Raw genomic sequence first — 25,298 nt, forward strand, 5'->3', positions numbered from 1 at the left:
AATATAATTGTCTTTTCATTTTGCTTTTTGCAGTATTTTGTACAACACTTCTAGCTCCAGTTGATCGGCCTCCGCAAAAGTGAACAAACTCCTGGTTACATGAACTTGATGAGCTTATTCCTGGTAAATAGGGTAAGACATTTCCTCCAACCCAGAGAAGACAAGTACCAACCAAACTGGATTAAAAGAAGCAACATGCTAGAATCTCATGCAGAGGGGGATAAATTTGCACCCATATTCATCAACCTCATACAGCAAAATTTTATTCTCCAAAACTTCTGTTGGTATCAAAGTTTTATAACCTTCTATATATCAAGACCCTTGTGAACCCCACGAGTATATGTAAATATGAACTTATTACATATATTTACAAGGGTTCCATAACCCCTCCAAAGTATCTATAATAACTAGCTCTACTCTAGTAGATAGTTGCAGAGCTTCACAATAGATATAAATAGTTGCACATTATCAATAACAATTGAAGCACATTTCAGCAAAATGCATGATCGTAGTCATGATAACGGAAGTTTTTGTATATGAAGTGCGCTAACCACTTTGACATCGCAAATGATAGTACTGCTAACACAACCATTGAATTTCTGGTTAATGCTGATATTGTACCATGCTTCATTGTGGCAACAACACCAATTGAAGCAACCGATAAGATCTGCAGCACGACTTCAACCACATTGAGGCTCTTATAAGCTAAATTGCAGCTCCTGCAATGCACTACATGGGACCAATACCTGCCAAAATCGATGATTAATTTAATGTCTAGACCTAGATAGATAACAAATATCAAGCACTCATTCGGTTATATTTAATAGACTTCCGAACAAATATAATGAAACTATCAGTCAATACATGTTTCTCAACTCGCCCGAGTATCGTACCCATGATGGTACCATACTACCATAGCAACCCGAAATACTACAACAGCAGAGTCTGTTACAGCAGTCTCTTCTCTTTATAGTTAAATTTGAACTTTATCCAACAATATGTTGGTCTTGTGTGTAAGGTCCCACTGGATACCCTTAATTATATAAAAAAAATTGAACTTTAAATCTTATGCATTCCATGACATTGCTTAGCAGAGGCAGAGGGATGAGTATTAGAGTGTATAATCTTATCCTACTAATTGAACGACTGTACTGGAGTATAAGTCAAGCCATACAGTTAAGTCAAGCATACAGTTCATTAAATAGACGACCATTATGAAGGAGATAAGATAGAACATAATTGAAGATGAAATAAAATAAAGTCAAATTAGATCAAACTAATGAAATCTTAAGATGGAGAACGTATTGAGGAGGATCAAAATTATACATTTTATTGTAGAATTCAGGAGTTGGAGGTAAAATAAGTTTTGAAAAGGATGGAGAATGACAAAACGGTTGGACCAAATAATGTACCTATTGAGGTCTGGAAGGTTCTAGGAGAGTAGAGCATTAGCTGGCTCAAAAAGTTGTTTAATGAAATCATGAGGTCTAAGAATATGCTATAGGAGTCAAGGAAACATATTAATCTACTTATGAGAATAAGGGCAATTTACAAAATTGTGCAGACTATAAGGGGATTAAGATCATGAGCCATACTATGAAGCTACGGGAGAGGATAATTGAGACAATAGATGCGTATCATTGAAAATCAATTTGGTTTTATGCAGGGAGATCGATCATGGAGACTATATACTTGTTACGACGATTGATGGGGAGATACCGAAGGAACTAAAGGAAATTGCACATGGTCTTTGTTGATTTGTAGAAGGCGTATGATAAAATACCTAGAGAGGTATTGTGGAAAGCTCTAGAGAAAAATGTGTTTGAATTGCTTACATTCAAGCAATTAAAGATATGTACAATGGGGTCAAGACCAGCGTGAAAACATAATGGAGTCTCATAAGACTTTCCTATTGCCATATGACTACATCAAGGATCAACAATGATCCCCTATTTGTTTACATTGGTCATGGATGTGCTTAATGAACATAACCATGAACTTGTGCCACAATTCATACATTTTACGGATGATATTGTCCTGATAGGTGACTCAAAAGAGGAATTAAATGGGAAGCTAGAAACGTGGAGACAAGCTTTAGAACTACATGGTTTTCTTACTACACAGGGGAACCAACCCTATTGCACATGTAGAGATTGGAAATCAAACCATACCACAAGTCACTAAATTTAGGTATCTTGGGTCAATTATACAAGACAAAGAAATTTTTTGACAAACATGTAAGCCATAGGATTCAACCTGATTAGATGAAATGCCTAAGTGCTTCAGGTGCCATATGTGATAAAAAGATACCACTCAAGTATAAAGAGAAGTTTTACCGCACAACTTTAAGACCCACAAAGTTATATGGACTAAATGTTGGACGATAAAATATCAACAAAATAATAAACTCTATGTAATAGAGATATAATGTTGCATTGGATGAGTGGTACACTAGACTAGATTGGAGCACAAATGAATGCATTAGGGAGAAAGTTGAAACAACTCATATTGTAGAAAAGATGGTTGAAACATGCCTTAGGTGGTTTGAACTTGTATGGAGAAGACTATTAGAAGCTCCATTAAAGAGAGTAAATTGATAGGAGGTTTGTTGTTAGGAGTTGTTTGAATTAAATAAAGAGGGAATTCCTAGAATACCCTTACTAGGTAGTTAGATTAGTGTATTAGTTGTATAAATAGAGGAAGGAAAGCTTGTAAGAAGTAAGTAGTGAAGGAATTGATTTCTGGAAATCAATTGGGAACCTTGTAACCTTTCATTTTCTCTTTCTCTCATCAAACAATTCTCTCAATATCAAATAGAACACTGGATTTAGGGTTTCCTAATCCAAGTAATTCATTGAATTCGTGTATTTCCTATCTCAATTCTCTTCAATTCAGTACCAGTTCTAACATAAATCAATGGAGGTTAGTTCAATTCCTAGAGGAGGGATGCCAAGAAAAACCAAAGGTGAAACAATTAGGAAATTTTTTGAGATCAATGCTTTGTTGTTCGATCCAAGTAGCCGACCCCACCTAGCGAGATTAAAGTTTATATATTGTTATTTGCAACTAAATCCGAAGATAAGAGTATGCTCTATCAAGAGGGCATGAGAATGCTATGGTCACTCAAGCCCAAAGTTGTCATTGTCTTCAAGTACTCATTTTAAAAAGATTGAAAATTGTCTTCACATTAACATGATATACACCTCTGTTGTCAAAGTAGTTTTTTAGTATCAAAGCCTAAGTGGACACCTTATAACAGTTTTTACCCCCTATGATTACTTCTTTACTGTACTACTCAGAATTTTAGATCAGAAAGTTTCTTGGTTTTTGCATGACTTCAGTAAGATTTGTAACGATTCCTTAAGAACTTCACATATTAAACAAAACCATAACTCTATATTTGCAATAACTAAAGATGGAAACTTCAATGTGCAATGTTATATGATATACCTGTCCAAAAGTTGTTCTCTAGGAGGTGTTGGAGGAAGAGCACCACTATATTTTCCTTTCCAATCAACTTGTCCACCTGCATACTTGTTTAACCACTTTCTGAACCCAACCACAAGAGCATCTGACTTTGTTGGCACAAAACATGCTTTTTGCCAATTGGCTGGACCAACATTCTTTATTTTATGTTCCTATCAAGAAATTTAATAACCAAATATGAGGATACAAATTATTCAATTGCTAAATGACTCAATCCACTGAAAAAATTGCGACTATGGTCATGTTTGAATTTCATAATGTTATTATGTCATATAATAACTAATATTTTTCTTTCATTCCTCTTTATAGTAGCAGAATCTCCTCAATATGTCAGTGTTATAGTTTGTTTATTTGATCGTAAAATAGCTCTTAGTGAAAGACGTAGATTGATCGAACCAACTAGTGAATCATACACTATAACAGGACTTACCTCAACATGGAGAAGGTATAAATCTGAATCTAGAATCAGGTTTTGTCCCACATGAAAAATCCACCGCGGCACAATTTTGTCAATCCACAGTCCGAAGTTTCGTGGGAAGCACCATATCAATCTACTTTGACCAGGACTAACCGGAATACAAATAAAGATTAAAGCAAATTTCCTCTGAGCTGATGATTTCTGCATTAACCAAGCTTAACACATTATAAAACACCCTTATAAAAAATGCCTTGGTACTTCTGCAATCAAAATATCACGTATACTTGACGCTTAACCTGTGTTTCAGCAGATGGAGTTTGATCCGGGTCAGTATATGCATAAAAAATGGCTGGTGGTATGAATTTGCTTTTGCTCGAACCTTGATTTGCACTGAAACCATGGGCATCTAAATTTTCAATTGACAATTCAAGTGGCCTGCCCCCTTCTCTATCAACCTTTTCTGTGAAATTAATTAAGCCATACATATGTAAGTTTCATAGTAGAGTAAATAGATAAATTTATTTTAAGTTCAATGATTTATCTTATATGCCTTTTGGTTTCTGAGTACGCATTATTCCGTAATGTGCATATGGAACATGAGCAGGGTCCATAAGATTTTCTATCAGTACCTCATACCTGAAATTGCATATTCATTTCGTTAGAAAGGCATACTATGTGAGCAAAAGTGTTTTCAAGACATAGCATGCAGATTATATATTTTTTTAGAACCGAAAACATTAATGCCAAAGAAGAAAGGAGAGAAATCTATTGAATATGCCAAATGTGTGTGATGCTAGTTTTCCTTCTTCCAGAATCAGCTGAAAAAATTATATCAATTACCATCCACAAAAAACAATCAAATTAAAGATGATTCCCTTTTTTAGAGGCAAAAGATAGTAAACCATATTCGGATGTGTAACAGTTCTAAGACACATGAAATTTGTATCATACTTTCAAGTCTTCAAAATCATACCCATAAGAAATATCTCTGTTTCCCATTAAGCTAGTGTAGGATGGATCATCTATTTCTGATATGTATGGAGGTTTTTTAGTTGCAAGAATATCTTTGTATTGAGGATCAGTATTTGGCCAAAACCACAAGATATTGTTTTGCACTGTACTTGGATAAGCAGCTACACATGCTTTTTTGAATGTATGGAACTGCACAATTTTTAAGCAAAAGTTAATAACCGTTAGAATCCGTACACATGTACATTAAGCTAATATATAGAGCATATGAGGCTATGAGACGATGACAAGACAACCAAAACAGAAGAATCAACCCATTGCACAAGGATTACAAGTAAATAAGAAACTTAGATGGCAGTATTTAAATTTTTTAAGAATCAAGAAAAGTAAGTGAACTCTATTAGGACAAAACAATAGGTATTTTTTTCTTCAGGTGTTTGAGGTGCTTTTTTTCATTAGAAGTATAACATTTTGTTACACATGTTATATTTTCATTGATGAGCTGTTTATACACCAGAGTATAAGACACATGATGTTCAATTGAGAAACAGCACCATAAATACCTAAGTTTTGTCCATTCTTTTATCCTTTTTTAAACTGAGGGATAAATCACACATTCAAAGGAAAACAAAATAACATCAATTCATCACCACCACAGAATATCAGACTGATTGGAAAGATTACCACCTCTACTAATTGTATTTGACATTGACCATTTGCTGCTTAGTTTCTCAACATAAATGGTCATTTAAGTCTTAAAAGATTGCTTAGTCTGCCATGTGTGACAAATTCTAAACTAAAGTAGTCAATATAATGTGATATCACCTTTAATATTTTATGCAGTGTGTTTTACTACGTACATTTCAGAACATAAATTATGACAAGCGAAAACTATATGCATTGATTTTTTATATTTTTAGCCAGGAGAAGAGTAAATGGTAGTAGCAAATCATAATCTTTTGATTGTTGCAACTATACTAAAAGTATTCAATTTCAAGGCCACAATAAACAAATTGATATTGACTAACTACTGATTCCGTTTCACAATATCTTTCGTTTAAGATTATCACACTTAGACTAAAAAACTATTCGACACTCGGATTTTTAGAAAAATATAACTACACTCAGACTAAATAACCTTCTCCCTCTATTAATGTTTTCTCACCTTCTACTTAGAGCATCTCCAAACCCACAACTTTCTTGAGTTATTAGCCATATCAAGCAACCTCATTTCTCTCTACTTTTTGCAACTCAGGCAACCCTCTACAGTCCACACCCACTTGCCACTCTTAAACGGTTCATCAAATAGGCCTCACAAGTTACCCCATATTTGTATATCCATGTTTTTTCCAACTTAAATCTTAGGGTGGTGCATATAGTTAAGTCTATGGGCTCATATTTGTTTGGCTATGCATCAACATTGTTTTTAACCTTCCAACCATCCCAATCTTGTGCAATAGTTGCACAACTCTGTCCCTGCTGAGATACCAAGAAACTAGTATAAAATTATGAAAAAAATAATTAATTGTTTCTTAGTTTTAGCTGATAAAATGAAACAAAATTCTTTACCTAGATGGACAGTTACTTTTTTTATACTACCAAGAGTATCCTCTCACTCTATGGGCAAAGAACTAATTCATTTCGAGGTACGTGACTGCCCCTCCTAACAAGTGTCGCTCACATAAATCGAATTCTTAAACTTTTGGTTATACTGGGGATTAGCGACGCCTTACACTACTAGACCAATGTCTAGTCGGTAGATGCACAATTACTTTGAAACAAAAGTACATATTATGGTGAAGATAATTAATTACCTGAGTGCCATCAGGGGGTGCCTGAGGAATGAACTTACATTCTCCAGAGCCATTAAAACACCAACCATGGTACACACACTGCAACCTGCCCCATTGATCAATCCTTCCTTCAGATAAAGGTGCCAACCTATGAGGACACGCATCATCAAACACTTGCCATGCACCTTCATTCCTGTCCCACCACACAACCACATCAATCCCTAGCACTTTCTTTGCATGAGGTCTTCTCTTGTCAAGGTCACAAATTGGCATCACAGGGTACCATTCAGAGTACCAATCAAATTTCTCTCCTTTGGCTTCATCTTCTGGATCAGTCTCAGGTGTTTTGCTTGGTTCTGTCAATGGAGAAGGTGATAAAGCTGTGAAAAGTTTGGATTTTGATTTGTTCCCATGAACTAATGACATTGGTTTAGTCAATGAATTGAGTTGTTGGGTGTTAAAGAACATGGATTTCCTAAGTGGGGTTGATGTGTTAGGTGCTGTTAGGATGGGAAGTGAATGAACAGAAAATGTTACCATAGCTTCCATGTTTGTAATGGAAACTTCAAGTACAAAGTGCAATACTTAACTAGGAACTAGAGGGTCATGTTTTTATCTATTCATATGTAATGTAATGAAATGAAACAAGAGGTTCAGTTTGATCCAATGTGAGAGGTGAAAGCAACAACACAAGCCAAGTGAATTTGGCAGAGTTTGGCTTAAAAATGAACTTTGTGATTGAAACACCACAACCAAAATCATAAACACGTTATATTTTGTGGCCTCTAATCATTCACAATATTTAGCCACGTGAGCGATAATGTGATATTCACTATTAATTTATATTATTTTTAAAAAGTTAATCTATATTTATATTTATACTTCTATAAAGGCAAAATATGGTGGACTTTTCACCATTATATAATTTGCACTTCTTATTTTGTCCTTTATATTATTTAATTTTTACAAAATAAAACATATAATTAACTATCACCAATATATTAATTAGTCATATCTCTCACTTATACTATACATTATCATAAACACACAAAAGTTACAATATAAAATACACTGAATACAACAAATATATTCTAATTATAAAAAATGAAACATAAAAATTAAATACGCAGTACTATGCAATATTGACCATTAAGTACGAAATACTCGTACACACTAGTAATAATAAAATATAAATAATGAATAATATAATGAGTTAATGGTAAGTTGGTGCATACATTTTTTTTTTATGTTATACATTACTCATCATCCATATTTAATAAATGATTGTAAGCATGAGTAATACAAAAAAAATAAACACAAATAATATAGTGACCTTTAATTTTTTGTACTATCAAGGATATTCTTTATCCTTATTAATCTTTTTCGGGGTACATGACTGTCTCTTCCAACAAATGTTGTTCGTAGAAATTAAACATTTAATCATTTAGTCATATTGGACATCTAGATGGACCGTACACCATTGACCTTGTATAAACCGTACATAAATATTATAATAATAATTTTTTTTGGTTAAACTAAAGAGAATAATGTATAAGGAGATAACTTATCTCCTCTAGCAAGTAAAAATGTGACATGTGTGCTATTTTGTTTATTTTTAAATATATTTTTATAAAAAATAATAAAACATGACACATGTCATGATTTCACTGGCAGGAGGAGATAACTTATCTCCTTATGCAAGGAGATACTTCATTCCCTAAACTAAATCCATTTTGAATTATTTAGTTTAATAATGATAATAGTTGTTGAGCCCAAGAACTTCATGTAAAACAACCCACTAAGAAGAGCCTAAGCCCAAAGCAAATTAGTTTTATGTTTAATTTAATAAAACTAATAAAACCAAGAAAAAAAAGAAATTAAGAGCATTTATAAAAATAAACTGATAAAACTGAAGCTTCCATGATCTTGAATCCTTGATGGCCATGGATTGAAAAGAAAGATCTCTTTATGTTCAGAACTTGAATCTTTTTTCAGCTTCACTTCATTATTCTTAGTACTATCATTCCATTTGGTTTTGTTGCAACTTGGAACACAACATTACACATTTACAATTATAGATCTATCTGTTCCATTGTTTGTTCCTTCTTGTCAAGTTTCAACAAAACCATTTCTTCCATTCTCCACTCACCACTGCAAGGTACCCATTCTTTTAATGTCTTTCTTTTCATTCATTTTTTCATTCAAAATTACAATTTTGATTGGTGGGTTATGTGCATATCTAAATTTTCCTCCGTCTCCTCACTATACTGATTTTAATCTCCAATTGGATCTTGCCCTCTTATTTTTTCCCCTCAAAGTTTTGATTTTTGATTACTTTTGAGTAAAAAAATTCATGGAGTTGATTGGGTAATTAGTTGTTATATGGATGAGTTTCTTGTGTTGTTTTTGTTCCTCTGTTTAGCGGTTAATTGTTTTTTTGCTCTTTTGGCTGAATTGTTAGCAGTTCTTCATGCTTTGCAAATTTGTTTGGGATAATGATTATATAAACTCATTGCTTAGAGGCTCTTAATCTTACAAAGCATTTTGCTTAATGTTAGAGTCATTTATGAGATTAGATTGATTCTATGTTGAGGCTGGAATGTTCAGTTATCTCATATGCCATCGGAAGCTAATGGTAGCACAGATTACGTAACGACTTAGCGTGGTTTGGTACTAGTAGGGAGGTAAGTTTAGGATTTCTTAGAGGCTGACCTTGGTAACATTTCCCTGTACTTTTTGTCTTGTTTAGCAACTTCACCAAAAATAGTTCAGCTGTTAATAGTTAACGTCATACCATAACCACTTATGTGAAGCTTTTCTGATTCTGAGTTCCATTAGTTATTACAAAAATGTAATTCTTTTGCTGATATTCTTCTTTTAATGCCATTTCAGTAATGATAGGTTGAGTAAAGAATCAAACATGGAAGTTGATATTCAAAAGTCTCTATCTTTGGGCCTAAATCGCAGAGGAGGCCGGAATAATCATAGCCCACCTAAAGGTAAGGGAGGACTGGATTATTATGTCATTCACTTTCTCAAATTCTATGAACTGTTTTGGTTCTTTAATTTGGTGACAAAACATTTTTTCTTTCTGGTTCTTTTCTTTAATAGATGACATGACAGTGAAGTAAATTTTTCTTTTCTTCAGGGAAGGTACCCCATGATTACCCTATGAGGATTATTTGGAAGAAGGGGTTTATTCGGTTGGTTCTTGTTATAGGGATCTTGTGGATGTTATTAATTCTTATTGCGTTGTTGTTCCATATATGGTCTTGTCAAACTTCTATCTCATTTTTATCAGGTTAGTATTTTTTAACACATTTGGATACTTCTCGGGATTCTTTTCAAGTCCATCCCTTATCTTTGATTCTTCTTACTTTCATAACATAAACTCTTCATCTACTGTTTATTATCATTCATGTGATGATGTTCTGAGAATTAGGCAGAATGGAATAAACAATACCAATTTAGATTTTAGATTTTAACTTGATAGCTGCACTATGCCTGTAAGTTTTAGTTGCCTTGTATTAGAAAAACAACATGTAAATGAAGTTTCATCTTTAGTGCCATATATAGATGATGGCTTTTGCAAAGAACAGTTTGGAGATTCATTTTGCATTATAGATATGGTCGTATGGCTATGTTCTCTCTCTCATAGGCACACTTACAAAATGTTAATATAGCATATGTTCTTTTCTAGTATTTACAGTAGATTCAATAGGGCAAGGAACTTTAATTTTTAGTAGAACATGTCTAGTTAGGTACTGAAACAAACTTGGTGCAATTTATTTCTAAATAAGAAATGTATTCATCTTTTCTTTCCTGCTCTTTTTACCTTTGACTCTGATGGTTGTGAGGGGTTTTGAAAAGGGAAGTGGATATGCTTGTATAATATTTTATGTATACTTACATTCTTAAGATTCACCGAATATCTGCAGTCTGATCGGTGTAGATGCAAAATTTCTGAGTAGGATGATAGCTTAATGGGAGGTTGTTAGGTTGATATGCTTCAGTTAGGGAATGGTTGTTCAACATAAACATTCAGTTTTTTAATTTCTCTCCCTAAATTGTCGATGTTATATCATCCTTTATTAAAACGCATCAATTTTCTGCTTGACCTGCAGCTATGTGTAACAAAGATAGCAAGGTTTTCACCATGTTAGACTCTATGGGACTTGTATCAAAACCTCACAGTAAGCATTTGGTGGTTTTGTTATCTTCATCTATTCTTTTAGATTTCACCAAATAGTAACCGGTTTTTGATACTGATGCTGCCCATATTCACCAGGGTGTCCTATTCCTGTTTCCAATGACCCTGATAAAATAGTTATCCCAACTGGAAGAACTTCAGATAAAATTGTCAAAAAATTAATGTATGTTATGGAAGATGAGGTTCCAAATAATGAATCTCAGTCATCTCCTCTATTTGGAGGCCATATAAGTTGGAAGCAGAGGGAGGAAAGTTTCAAACCAAAGTCAAACATGAAGGTAAATTAATCACCATGATTTGATTAGATTCATTTTAATTGCAAATGCTTCAATATTTTATAAGATTACGTTCTGGTTTCCACCTTTAATAAATTTTGATTTTCCGTGTCCACTCCTCAGGTGCACTGTGGATTTATCCAAGGTGGCGGTGCTGACATGAATCGTGTAGACGTCGAATATGTTAAGAAATGCAAATTTGTTGTTGCATCTGGCATTTTTGACGGATATGATATACCTCATCAACCATCAAATATAAGTCCTCGCTCAAAGAAGCTCTTTTGCTTTCTTATGGTAGTGGATGAGGTATCTCTCAAATTCATGAAGGAAAATGGTACTGTCACAGAAGACAATGATGGTGGAAAATGGGTGGGAATTTGGCGTATTTTTCTTCTCAAGCACCCACCATATGATGAACCAAGAAGGAATGGGAAGGTTCCTAAGATCTTAACCCACAGGATGTTCCCTCAAGCACAGTATAGTATATGGATTGATGGTAAAATGGAGCTCATAGTTGACCCCTTGCTAATCCTTGAGAGGTACTTATATATACCATTTTATGCCATTTTTTCTAATGATGTGACGTTTTGAATCGGTCGCTCTGTGTAGATATTTAAATGGCATATTTGTTGGGATGAAAGGGATTCCATCTAATTTACAAAAATTAGTTTTAAAGCTTGGAACTGGGACACTTGTTTACAAGTTATATGTTCAGTTGAAATTCTGATGATTGATATTGTGATAACTATAGCCTTGTAAGAACATGTTTGATATGTAGATACCTGTGGCGTGGGAAGCATACCTTTGCAATTGCTCAGCATAAGCATCACCGTAGTATATATGAGGAGGCTGATGCAAACAAGAGGAGGAAGCGATATGCACGTCCCCTTATTGATCTCCATATGAAAATCTACTATCATGAGGGAATGGAACCATGGAGTTCAAAGAAAAAGACTATTAGCGGTGAGACAACAAAGCAGCCTCTTCGGTTTTGCATTTTATTTCAACTGTTTCATTTTAACAATTTTCAAATGTCATTCTGACTTCTGAGATAACAAGTGCTTAGGAGTTAGGATTTTAGCACTTGAGTGAGGTAAATCTATCAAAGTTACCATTGAAAGTAAGCACTAGGACTTAATTCTGATGAATTTTTTGAATCGATTTTAAGGAAAATAAATAGCCTTTTTCCGGATCCAGTAAAATTTGCACTTCACATTCTGCTATTTCATTGAGAACCTAGAATAAATGAGTATGGTTCATACCATGAGTATGGTTTATCTATATTTCTGCATGTCATGTATTTCTACATATTGTATAATAATGATTGGTGATGTGTTAACAGTAGTTTATGATATTCCAGATGTGCCGGAGGGAGCCGTTATCATTCGCGAACATACTGCCATTAATAACTTGTTTAGCTGCTTGTGGTTCAATGAGGTTCACCTCTTCACACCAAGAGATCAACTGAGTTTTGGCTATGTTGCTTATAGGTTAGGGGACTCATTCAAATGCTTCATGTTTCCTAACTGTGAATACAATTCAATATTTGTGTTGCACCCTCACACAAGAGAGCACTCTTCTCCAATAGAATGGGTTAAAGAGTTAGATCAACTTAAGAAGAATAGCAACTTAAAAGAAAGTAGGGGAGGATTAGGCTTGTTTACACCTTATCCTGCTGATCTTGATTCAGTTGTTCTGCCACATGTAACTAGAACATCCAAAGCTGGATGACATTTTGATTTTTGTTCTTAACATATTCATTTTGTTATGTATTTTTTTTCAAGGATTTGTTGTTGTTAATTTTGCCTAATCTTAATGAAAGTAAAGATTAAAGATTAAAACAAACATTCTAGCCTTCCTCTCAGTTGTTTATTGGTAGAATTGTGATTGTTAAAATTGCCAAGGGAAATTTCCCACCAAATTTCCTTGTCAACCTTATTGTATGTGCTATTGAAATGTACCTTTACTTCAATATAGATGTTAGTTTCTAAATAAATATATGAAGGTATTTCATAATATCTTAAATTATATCATACAAAATATTTAGAGATCTTATTTTATAATTATTATATGTTAGGTTTGTTTACAATATCTTAGAATATCTTTTAGAATTGAGATTACTTTGTTACCTTATTTAATCAAAAGTACAACATTAGTATAAATAATATTTATATTATGTCTTTTGTATCACTCACATCATAATTATATCATAGTAGTATCAGTACAATTTACTATAACAATCTATTTTCTCCTCCTATACATAATAAAGATCAATGGGACTAGTAACTTTAGACTGTGACAAAGAATAATGAAGGACATGTTGGCCAGACAAGAACTGTCAAAGGTAGTGTATGAGGATAAATCAAATGAGTTTAATGAGAATGATATATGGCATGGTCGTGGTGGAGACCACATTTCTGTCGGATCCAAAATTCCAAAATTTTCATGTATTGGATTGAGACACATGTGGAGATAGAGAACCATGTGGAGCATGAGACTCTTACTTAGGCTATGTTTGGTTGGGGTGAAAAGGGGAGGAAAGAAAGTGGGAGGAATGAAAGAGAAATGAAAATAGTTTTTTCCATTGTTTGGTTGCATTGAAAAGAAGAAAGGAAAAAAAAAATTGGTGGGGTCCATGTATTATGTTTTCTCTCCATTATTGAGAGGAAAACATGTAGAAAAAATTGTATCATAATCAATTGTCCCAAAGTATGTCTTAAATCATGTTCCAAACCAATGACGATGAAATAAAAACAGAAAAAAATATGAAATATTTAATTTTTTAATTCACATTATATGTTTTATTGGTTTAAGACATGATATGAGACATACTTTGAGATATCATCTATTTGATAGTACAAAGAAAATATCATTATTAATAATAATTATATTATTTTCTTTTCATTTTCTTTTCATTTTCTATCATACCAAACAACTAAAAAATCATCATATTTTCTACCCATTTTCTTCTCTCAAGTTTTTCTTTCTCAATTTTTCTTTCCTTGACTTTTCTTCTCTAAACCAAACACAATGTTAGACAATAACTAACAATATCTCACAAGTTGTTGGAGATGATAATCTCATATGAGATGACAATTAGTATATCCTTATAATAATTGCTAGCTAATCTACAAGAGTACACAAACACCAATTCGCTTTGATTGTAGGTGTAACATTGACATTGACTTCAATGTAAGATGCAACACAAAAACATTGGTGGGGATGTAATATGTGACATGAGTATTGACATGAATGCAAGGGTGTGATATAATATGTGACATGGGCATTGACATGAATACAAGAGTGTGATATAATATGTGACATGAGGACATGAATGCAAGGGTGTGATACAAATATTGGTTGGAATTGATCAATGTAGTTGATTCAAGGTTAACAAAATCACTATTTACCTCGTAGGATCGCTCAATCTTACACATTTTAAGGGTGCCTGATCATACTGAGATTAAAGTTTGATTGTTATTATTGTTATATTCATTATTTTAAAGTGAGCTTGGATATCACACCAATGTGGCTTGTGACCCAGAGTTCATGGTTTTAAACCTAAAACAGTCTCGCCATTTGCATGCTTAGATAAGAGCATCATGTCAAGTTCTATAAGTTCCTATTTTAACATATCTAGCAAATACTTTATGTAAGCTTTGTCACTAAATTGTAAAAAAGAGAAAATATCAGCAGGGCCATTTAGCACTACAGCCCTTATGTTTCTAGGGAAAACATGATAAGATACTTGAAGTACAAATATGCTCCTTACCCTCATTTCAAAAAAATGAACTGTGAATTGGAATTAAGATTCAGTGAAAGCAGGAAGGTGTAAAGTTACATCAGTATTGCTTTAAAACTTAGGGGCAAATAGACCCGTAAAGAATTTTACATTTTTCATCCTACATAATGAGTGAAAAAAAGAATGCCTGTGTGAATTAATGGAAAGAATAACAAGAATTCATCATATATTTGTTACCTATTAATACAAAAGAATAAATCGATGGGTTAATCCTATTCATTCATGACATATGAATAAGTGGTATGACTGATGTTCTTCTGATCAAGTGTGAGAATTCTGATATTGTATTCTGCTCATTTCTTCTATCTTCAAGTAGTGGTTATTTTGTTATGTCCACGCGCAAACTTGCTACATTTGTAACACTAGTTGCTAGAGTTGAAACACCAGGACTCAATGCAGTGGTGGTTCTAGAAGCAAATGATAACTTAGAGTGGGAATCACTTCTTGGAGATAGGTTAACTTGCTCCAGAGCTCGGAACTGAAGCTCACAAGGGTAGTCCCTTACACAACCGATGCGCGGTCCAGCTCCCGTTGTCCATTTGCAAGATAACTGCTTCCCTAGTTGGTATGATTTCATTTCTTTATGTGAGTTGATTCTCTGAAGTATCGACTCTTCTGAAATGGTTTCAACATTATTGTTGTTATCTTTGTCGTCAGAGAAGTTTTGCTCTGGAGTTGTGTGACCTACCTCTGATTCAAATGCTTGTGCTGTTTCTTGACCACTTGTAGGAGATTCTATTTGGAAAATCTCAGAACTTTTCCCTTCAAACAGTTGACCCCTTTTTGGTATTTCAAGATTGGTGAGCTTTCTAGGTGCCATCAATACGACCTCGCTCTCAGTTTCCATTAGATTGGCCTTCTCTAGAATTGTCTCTTCAGTCTCCGAGCAGGTAACATTCTCAGTGAAGTCTTCTTCAGATGAATGGCATCTAAGATGACCACTGCTTCTCACTGAATTCAATTCATCAACCTCGTTAACCGGAGCCATCTGCATATAGCAAAGTAGATTTCATCAGAATATATTCTTTTACATCTTCAAAAGAGATATGAACCATTTAAAAATAATGTAAAGCCATTGTTTTAACTTTAGATACCTTGACTTCTGAGAGGTTCACATTGTTCTCCTGAAGGAATGAAATAAATTCCTTAAAATTCTCGGCTGTTGGTCGATAATGACCACTGTGAGGCCAAACTGCCTGTTGAAAAAAAGCAACAAAATCATGTTTAGTAAGAACATAAATAGAAGTATTAGCCATATGGTATCAGGAATCAAGAAAAAGAGTAATACATTTATGAGATTTATACCTTCAAAACACCATGTTCAACCACTAGTCTCCCAGCAGAAGATGTAGCTCCTCCGGCCAAAAAGCTAGAATGCTGAAATGAACCTTTCTTCTTCTTGCCAACAAACAATGTCTTAGATGTGCTGAGGACAAAAATCCATTTGGCATGTTCATCTTCGCCGGTGTGAAGAAGCTCTCCCGATTGTTTGGAACAGAACTTTCCATCCTCCACAACAACTTCATAAGGCAACCTTTCCATCTGAAGTAAAGAAGAATGAATGCTGAATAAAAAATTAAACCAAAGTTGCTCATGCATATACATGTGATATGTCTAATAAGGGGAAGTTCATATAAATGTAGGAAATCTTACCGGACCGAGATATTTAATACACTGCTGCTGAAGTTTAGTACGAGGGCACCTCTCAAGATTTACTTCTCTTCCTTCACCGATATCTAGCCTGCAATTTCAAGCTCGAGTGTCAAAAAATCTATATGAAAACATTATCCTAAATAGTACCCAAAGAGTAATTCTACAAAGAATATTACCAGTAGAAGAAAGGTTCTCTGCATTGACACTGAAGCCATTTATCATAATAGAAATGAAGATTATGTCCATAGCGGTGGCGTGGGTCAATCTATCTTACACAACCAAAACATTCCGAGTGAGTAATAAAATCGATGAAAAACCAACAATTTATACATTGTTAAAGAAGTAGTACAAATTATGTTTGACTAACCGCTTCAAGCCAGTGCTGCAGAGCAAGTTTTTGAGCTTTATCATCTTTTGATAAACCTTTTCCAACCTGCAATGATAAAGAGAAGCTTAAATTCAGTTTCTTACAGCTTGAAAATCAGGACTTTGAAGGTTAGATCTTAGGACATAAATTCACCCTTCCAAAAAATAAGAATAAAACTTTCAACACATGTTAATTAAATCTTAAAAGTACCTTGGCAGCTCTTGTTCTAGCTCTAGACCAACGCGAAATGGCAGTTTCATGTTTCTCAATGTCAAAGAAAGATATAGAGCTACGCTTGAGTTCAGCAAAATCTAAGAGCTTCCACCTATGTATAAAATAAAAAAACAAACAAAATCATCTTAGAAACACATGAATTTTGTAAATAGTGGAAATAGGCACAACAACAACCAAGCCTTAGTTCCATTAGGTAAGGTCGGCTACATGGAACGAAACCATAATGCTCTATGTTATGGAAAAGGTCTCACAGGAAAATAAATAAGTACCAGCTTTGTTCGACTAGAATTGCACAATCTGCTAGCTTTCTTCTTGTCCGAAAGCTCTTGTATACTTTCTGCAATTTAAGTGCAGCCATTTGTTTGGGGCTGCTTGGATTTAATAGTGCTGATTGGTTGGATTCGACTTGACACTCCGGCCTAAAAGACTGATCATCCACCTCTTTGCTCTTTTTGCAAATTCTTGAGATAGGACTGTTTTTCTCTTTATCAAATGACAGACTCTTACTTCTTTTGAAGCTCACAGATTTTTCTATTGTCATCTTTCCAGAACCTAGAGATTTAAGGATGGTGGGTTCTAAATCTTGACTTTTGAAGCTGACCGACCGTACCGGAGTTTTGATCTCACCATTGCCAAAGTTGATGGATTTCACAACAATGGAGTTTATGTCTTCTTCCACATCATTGTACTTGGCAAATGGACATGAAAAAGATATCCCCATATGACAACAAAATCAAACTCTAAAACTTATGCAATATGTGTGTCCTGAAAATTACATAGAAGTCATTGTTAAAGAAAGTAAATGATGATATATTTTTTTCATTTGTCAAATAGAATGGAATAACTATAGCAATGCCATGAAAACTAATATGAAAATGAATATGTTCCACAACCATTAGAACTCAGAGCATGCTCTACAACCACACAAATCCTCCAAAATCCAAAACAATTGAAACAGGTAACAGATTTTGGAAATTGAAGAAAACAACAATCATATGCTAAGTAAAAAATACAAGGAAAAAAAATCTCCTGACCCATTTTCCAAAAATGCCTTGTTTTTTTAATACATAATCCATTTCTATAAAACTGATCATCAAGTATTCAAATTTTATGCTGCCCCAAACCCATTAGAAATTACCATGGATCTACAGTACCCATCATTAAAAGCTTCTATTTTTAGCCAAACAAGATAAAATATACTAACATAGTACCAAGGGAACCTCATTGATTCTCTAAAAACAGATTCAAACAAAACAAGGAATCTTCCAAATCAAGTATCACAGAATAAACCACCATTTCAGCTAAAGAAGTGCAAGAATCTTTAAAAAAGCTCATCACCAGTTGCATGTGAATAACATTCAAAGATTCAGCTCAATATACAATATTTTCTCAGTAAGAGGAAAATGAAGAAAATGGTACCTGAATATTTGAGAACCCAAAAAACTAGGGAGGATATGTAAGAATCTCTTGTGTGTTGTTAACTTGTTATATGGGATATTTGAAAAGTGGAAAAGTATAGAAGGAAAAAATATATGATAGGTTTTGAAATGGTGGAGGAAATTGGAGGAGCTAGCTTGTTGAAGTTATAGGTGATGAAGGAGTATATCATTGGCTACTCATTCATTTCACATATATATACTCATAATGAGAGAGGATATTGAAGAAGAAAGAGAGAGGTAGTAGAGAGAGACAGCCATAGTTTCTACTTTCCAACCACGTGGAGTGAACAAGTAGACTCACGTTTCTCTGTGACTATGTACCATGAGAGGAGAAATTTGATATTTTACATCATATCCTATAGGTTATTTTGTATTAATAAAAATATGATAGATTAATTGAAAATTTTAAATTTTTATTATTATTATTGATTTTATTTTGCTATTATTAACCCGAGATAGAATATAAGATAAGATCAGGAAGGATAAATCTACCTTTACACATCATCTCAATTTCTTCATTAACTATCAATAAACCAATGCTTAAGCACCAATGTTATTAATTATTTGTGCAATGAAATTGGATTCCGAAATAATAAAGGTTTAGTTGGTGTTATGTTGGGTGGCTTATAGAGGATTTCTTATGATTCATGTGGGGATTAGTTTTCTCTTCGTGAGAATTGTATATCAGTTCTTTTTTATTATAATTTTATTCATTTTAATAAAATTTTCACTTATAAAAAAAAGACTTAGTTATTGTTATAGATTAGTAATGGTTTTCTTATATGATACCAAATTCTCTACCATTCTTCACATTTTATATTATTATTATTATTATTATTATTATTATATTTCTTAAGGAAATCCGTAAATAATACAGGATATGCCAAAATTGCTACACAATGTGTAGATTAAATGATGGAATCATTTAATTAACTTTGGTTAAGAAAGAGAGATTACATATATTTTATTTTTATCTTATTTGTTATATAAAATAGTTCTTTGGTTGTACAAAAAAAAATGCATTTTCCATACTAACAAAGATTAAAAAGACAAAGAATTGTTTACCTTAGAGTAACTCATTATTCACCTATTATATATACTATCTCCACAATTGATTTTGTTTTCATGCAATGGTAATTGATTGTGATTATTACTTTGTTCCATTGAATAAAAACGAGTTAAAGATGAAAATGTGGAATCAAATCTAAACAGCAAATCTATGCAGTGAGTTTGAAAGAAGATAAAGGTAATAAAACTTGAGAGCTAGCACCAATAATAATAATATTAGAAGTAAGGGTTTTGGATTCGGTAACCAATAAAACATAAGAAGTCAGGATCTTCACCAATACTAGAGAAAAAATTCTAAATTTTGTTCTTATTTTTAAGGGTAAACGCATATCTCGTATTATAAATAAAGACATCAGAGTCATTACAATCTGCATTTTTTGGTTTTTTTTAGAGTACTTTACTATCCGGTACCTGATGAAACAAATGGGTCTGGTAACAATGCTAAGGTTATTGATTACGCTTATGTTTCTCACAGCAAAGGCACTATGAGCAGTCACGTGAATAATTCTGCCTGCATGTAGGTTCGTATGAGGGATGTACGTAGTCTCATGCATAACGGTCACCAAAACCAAAACTTTGAGCTATGTTGATATTTTTATCCGATCCTTGTTCCAAAACTTGTCTGTGGCAAAATAAGGACGGTTTTGAAGTTTTTTCACTGTTGGAGGAGCTTGGGTTTTAAAGTTTTTTCACTGTTTCTCAGAAACCTCATTTTGTCCTAAATATCTAAGGTAACCTAAATGATCCCAACCAACAACCAATATTTTTACCAAATCCACAAAGTTACCTAAACAGTCTCAATCATCCTTTGTGAGCCGGACTCCTCTACTAAAGAGGACAATTATGGAAAAATATACTAAAAAACAATAATATTTATGATTTTTAATTTATATTAAAGTTATAATTTTAAGATTAAAATTACACTATAAAATATAATTGCTCTCTCCGAAACAAGTCTTACTGATCTTTTTTTCCCAAATCAACAAATTAGCCTAACCATTAGAAACGGTCCATTTTCTACAATGACATTCCCATATAAATATACAATGTTTTGAGTACTATCATAACAAAAGAAGTTCATGTGGGAATGCATGATTTTTATTTTAGACTAGGTCGTGATCTCAATGTTCCACAAAGAAAGTAATATTAACAATTTATATATTATTTTAGGAGTCTAAACTACCAAGATGAAGCCTTTCTAGGGAAATAAATTATTAACATGATAACTTTTTCTTTAGAAGAAAATATTAGCAATTGGTTTTTTTTATGCATAAAACAATGATTTTAAATATCCTTGTACTCGAGCCGCCCTGAAGTATTATATTATTAATTTCATATCGGTTCAAATTTAAAAATTACATATATTATATTATTTATTTCATATATATTGGGAGGGATCATCACATATCCAAAAATGATTATTTCCTTATCTATAGAATGAGAGATACCTTTATATAGTAGTACCCAAAAATTACTTATAAAATTATAATTTTGTTAAATAACTAAGGATAAAATGAAAACACATAATGAGTTAGGAAAGTCCTGAAGATTTCACTAGAATATAAGAAGAAAGAAATTTTTTTAAAATTTTAATCGAAAAATAACTTCAAATCATAACTATTAAAAATTATTTTTGAAACGTATCGTAATCCTCATCTCATACTAGACTTTCTGGTATATGAGAAGATGTGAATTCTAGGAAAAGAACTAAAAATTCAGCTTATTTGTGTAGAAGCAAATCTGCTAAATAAATTGTGGTTAATCAAGGTTCTTTAATTTAATACGTTTGTTTATCATTGATGTGTTAGTTCCTATTTATTCTAATTACTGTACATAAGAAAGCATTTTTATGATTTGACCAACAGCATTTTTTCTCTAACTATAACCACCAATGAAGTTGAGTATTATTTTCTATCCATAATCCTTGCCTTTTATATATTGCTTCCTATTTTATGGGTCATTTTCATGACAGAGAAAAGTAAATTACAATCCAAAACAAATGCTAATAGATTGACTTAATTATCAAAATAAAAAATTGGCAATTGCTTAGATAATTTTATATAATTCTCGTATACCTCCGTCAAAGTGGTAACTTATATTAGTAACAAGCTTTTCAATTATTATTTCAAAGCTAACTCATAAATTCAAGTATGTCTAATTGAATTTGTAAAACGAACTTTCTGCCTTGCTTACTTGGTAGAAGTGAGCTAATTGCTGACGAAAATTGTGACACTTTTTCATACATTCATTTTAATACTTTAAAAAAATGTCACTTTGATGTACGTAGATATAAAGTTGTTAATATAAGTTCAAAAATATATTTGTAAAGTGAAAAGCAAATGAGAGTTAGAAACTTCCCTGTAGTGTTCTCACAATGTCCCACAAGCACTACACGATAAACTTGTATTATTGGTAATAACAATAAAAAGTAGTCAAAGTATTTAGGTATCAAACCTACATAGATTTTAAGATATACTAAACTTGTGATGGCTCTTTATATGGGAAGCATATATTATCTGTCACCAAAATTATAAAATGCATAAAAGCTTCATCTTTCACGCAGTATTGGATACTTGTGCATGCATTTTGGTAATGGAAGGCAAATTTTGATATATATTTTTTAACAAAAATATTTTATATGTTATTATCTTTTGTTACCAATTAGAAATAACTACAATATTGAAAATTTCAATAACTTGTCCTCTTAATTTATCTTTTTAATGAGGTACCTATTTCTTATTCGTAATAAAGATAATAACATAGAATAATAAGTATACAAGATCTTTGTAATTATGTTCATGTTGGAATATGATTTGTTATAAGTTATTATCGGGAACTTTTAGGTGTAAAATTTAAAAAACTCTCAAGTCTCATACACAAGAGTTTTGAAAAAAGAACAATTTCAGTCCTACATAGGAGAGATGATGAACTTGCAAAAAATCACATGTTATAAATAGAAGCTTTCTCCCTTCATATTTTCTTAACCCAAGTTGAATGCGCTTTTATTCAACTTTTTCGTTTTCCCTCATATTTTCTATCGACGCATTTCCGGCAAACTTCTCCCATTTCTTTCCGTGGTACTAAGAATTAACACAAACAGCTAAATTTTGGAAACTTTGAGAACTGACACTAGTAGTTAGTATTGAGGGAAAAGAATTGGCACGAATAGTCATATTGTGAGCATTTCAAGAATTGATACTGGTAGTCAGATTGTGAGAAAAGAATTGACATGGGTAGTCATATTGTGGAAATTTCGGGAATTGGCATTGTTAGTCATATTGTGGGAATTTTGAGAATGGACAGTGATAGTCATATTGTGGTGGGTGTATTCGAGATCAGTTCTTACAGTACAATAAGAATTCGATAATAGAGATTTGAGCTGTTTTATTATGGGGACAACATGATTGATAGTTTGTTTGCATATTTTGGGCAGTGTCATGAAATATCTTAAAGAGAATGACCTAATCGTGACTCAGCTAGTAAGTATTATTTTGTTCCATTTAGAATTGTTGCAAGCTACAGTAACAAACAATTTTAAGACGTTTCTACTGCAATGACATTCTTAGATAATATTACTGGATTGGATAGCTTTGACCTGAAACGATTTCGGTTTGATGGGACAAATTTCAATCGGTGGAAACATAAGATAGAATTTTCCCTCACTACGAGAAAAGTTGTGCACGTTCTGAAAACCAATTTCCCAGTGTTGCCGGAAAAAGCTGGAAAAAAGGGAAGTGATTGAAATAATTATCTAGAATGAAAATGATTACATTTGTAAGAATTTCATTTTGAATGAGTTTCAGGTGGTCTCTATGATTACTACAGCTCATATAAGTCTACCAAATTAATTTTGTATGTACTTGAGAAAGAAAGAAATATGATACCAAGGAAGTTAAGACAAAAAAATATGATGTTAGCAACTACCTTAAGTATCATATGGCTGATGATAAATCAATAGAGTCTCGGTCCTATGAGATACATAGAATTGCTCATTAAATCATTTCTAATGGTATGCCCCTAGAAAGTTAAACTCACAGAACCTATGAATGTGTATTTGTTGGGTTTGTTGTAAACAACAAGGTGTACAAGTTTTATAACCATAACACAAAAGTGGTCATTGAGTCTAACAATGCTGACTTCAATGAAAAGAAATTCCTTTTTAAATTGAGGAATAGTGGGAGAATATCAACTAGTCACATACATATGATTAGAGATAATCATAAAAAATTGTTGTTACTGTAACTTGCAACAATTATAAATGGCACAAAATAATACTTATTGACTGAGTCACGATCAGGTCACTCTCTTTAAGACGTTTCGTGACACTGTCCAAAATGTGCAAGCAGACTATCAATCACGCCGTCCTCAGGGTAAAACAACACAGTTTTCTGTTATACGATTACTTACTACATTGTAAGAATCGTTCTCGAATACACCCATAAAATGGCTACTAGTGTCAATTGTCGAATTCCAATAGTATGACTATTTGTGCCAATTCTTTTTCCACAATACTGACTACCAGTGTTAGTTCTCGAAATTCCCACTTTGGCTATTTATGTCAATTCTCAAGTGCCACAAAAAGAAATATGGAGAAGGTTGCTGGAAATGTGTCGGCATAATATAAAGGGGGAGAAAGAGAAGTTGAGAGGTAAATACCTTCAACTTGGTGTAGATCATGATGAGGGAATGATGTCTCTATTTTTAGTGCGAGGCCTCCAACAGCTCTCTAACGGCTCTATTACCAACAACTATATCATAATGGTCGAAATCTCCTCCAACGACTCTCTTACGGCTCTTTCCTTGTTGCATGTGTGCGTTGACTTGGTCAACACACGGTCCAAGCCGAAAAGGCCCCAAAAAATTAAATTAAATAATAAATATTTTATTAAAAAAAATGTTAGACCGCAACTTAAGGCTTATAAAGCCTTTCAACTTCCCTCCTCCAAGCAAAGTGAGACTTGTGAGTTTTTTCATTTTCACTTCAAAACATCATTCTTTCAACAAATTCCAACAAAAATGAAAGGTTTAAAATAGAACATAGAAGAAGTAAGAGAGCAACAACTGCTAGAGAGTATAGACCTGATTATATTGTCTATATATTGGAGGAGAATCCATCAATTTTCTAAGAAGTTTAGACTTCTTTGGATGTTGATTTGTGGCATGAAGCCATAAATGATGAGATTGACTATCTAGAGTCTAACAAGAAACTTACTATTTTGGCTCAATCCATTATGAAAGCTGAGATGATAACACTGGCAACAGTTAGTGAAGAAGTAAGTTGGCTAAGAAGGTTGCTTGCAGATATTCCTCTATAGAAAAACTGACACCAGCTGTGTTGATTCATTGTGATAATATCACGACTATTGTAAAAGTTGAGAAATGATTTTATAATGGTAAGAAACGACAAATTTGTCGTAAGCAAAGTACCATTAGAGAGTTACTCTCTACAGGATTTGTTAGAGTGGATCATGTACACACTGAGAATAACTTAGCAGATCCTTTGACGAAAAGACTATCTTGAGAGAAAACTCATATTACTTCTAAGAGTATGAGACTATTGCCCTTACAACGAGGATGGTAACCC

The 25,298-nt window shown here is 33.0% G+C and overlaps 3 protein-coding genes across 4 annotated transcripts; 1 reads left to right on the plus strand and 2 right to left on the minus strand.

The window, feature by feature from the left end:
• Positions 312-7,382, minus strand: LOC109360430 (protochlorophyllide-dependent translocon component 52, chloroplastic). Of its 2 annotated transcripts, none has more exons than XM_019605332.1 (7): positions 6,688-7,382; positions 4,878-5,065; positions 4,455-4,540; positions 4,189-4,364; positions 3,917-4,105; positions 3,451-3,638; positions 312-746 (listed from the first exon to the last, which is right to left on the minus strand). In XM_019605332.1, the coding sequence occupies exons 1-7, from the start codon at positions 7,213-7,215 to the stop codon at positions 491-493; spliced, it is 1,611 nt and encodes a 536-aa protein (XP_019460877.1). In that variant the 5' UTR covers positions 7,216-7,382; the 3' UTR covers positions 312-490. The 2 variants fall into 2 exon arrangements, with proteins under 2 accessions (XP_019460877.1, XP_019460887.1); XM_019605342.1 differs by having other exon boundaries at positions 4,201-4,364; positions 6,688-7,215.
• On the plus strand, positions 8,547-12,984 carry LOC109360442. The gene is made up of 8 exons (XM_019605354.1): positions 8,547-8,824; positions 9,559-9,665; positions 9,815-9,967; positions 10,791-10,859; positions 10,955-11,154; positions 11,275-11,690; positions 11,930-12,114; positions 12,512-12,984. The coding sequence occupies exons 2-8, from the start codon at positions 9,587-9,589 to the stop codon at positions 12,880-12,882; spliced, it is 1,473 nt and encodes a 490-aa protein (XP_019460899.1). The 5' UTR covers positions 8,547-8,824; positions 9,559-9,586; the 3' UTR covers positions 12,883-12,984.
• LOC109360457 (IQ domain-containing protein IQM2-like) lies at positions 14,946-18,879 on the minus strand. Its single transcript, XM_019605379.1, has 9 exons — positions 18,627-18,879; positions 17,477-17,972; positions 17,184-17,298; positions 16,974-17,039; positions 16,783-16,871; positions 16,607-16,694; positions 16,259-16,495; positions 16,048-16,149; positions 14,946-15,941 (listed from the first exon to the last, which is right to left on the minus strand). The coding sequence occupies exons 2-9, from the start codon at positions 17,926-17,928 to the stop codon at positions 15,273-15,275; spliced, it is 1,818 nt and encodes a 605-aa protein (XP_019460924.1). The 5' UTR covers positions 17,929-17,972; positions 18,627-18,879; the 3' UTR covers positions 14,946-15,272.

Source organism: Lupinus angustifolius, chromosome LG01, assembly GCF_001865875.1.
Source record: "Lupinus angustifolius cultivar Tanjil chromosome LG01, LupAngTanjil_v1.0, whole genome shotgun sequence".
Classification (NCBI taxonomy): Eukaryota; Viridiplantae; Streptophyta; class Magnoliopsida; order Fabales; family Fabaceae; genus Lupinus; species Lupinus angustifolius.

Excerpts from the sequence above, each read along its gene's own strand:
- LOC109360430 (XM_019605332.1), bottom strand. The coding sequence starts at position 7,215 with ATGGAAGCTATGGTAACATTTTCTGTTCATTCACTTCCCATCCTAACA. Across the intron at positions 4,365-4,454 it reads GCGTACTCAGAAACCAAAAG|AAAAGGTTGATAGAGAAGGG; the intron begins GCATATAAGATA and ends TTAATTTCACAG. Across the intron at positions 4,106-4,188 it reads AAACACAGGTTAAGCGTCAA|AAATCATCAGCTCAGAGGAA; the intron begins GTATACGTGATA and ends TGGTTAATGCAG.
- LOC109360442 (XM_019605354.1), top strand. The coding sequence starts at position 9,587 with ATGGAAGTTGATATTCAAAAGTCTCTATCTTTGGGCCTAAATCGCAGA. Across the intron at positions 9,968-10,790 it reads TTCTATCTCATTTTTATCAG|CTATGTGTAACAAAGATAGC; the intron begins GTTAGTATTTTT and ends CTTGACCTGCAG. Across the intron at positions 12,115-12,511 it reads AAAGAAAAAGACTATTAGCG|ATGTGCCGGAGGGAGCCGTT; the intron begins GTGAGACAACAA and ends ATGATATTCCAG.
- LOC109360457 (XM_019605379.1), bottom strand. The coding sequence starts at position 17,928 with ATGGGGATATCTTTTTCATGTCCATTTGCCAAGTACAATGATGTGGAA. Across the intron at positions 17,299-17,476 it reads ATTCTAGTCGAACAAAGCTG|GTGGAAGCTCTTAGATTTTG; the intron begins GTACTTATTTAT and ends TTTTATACATAG. Across the intron at positions 16,695-16,782 it reads AGAGAACCTTTCTTCTACTG|GCTAGATATCGGTGAAGGAA; the intron begins GTAATATTCTTT and ends TTGAAATTGCAG.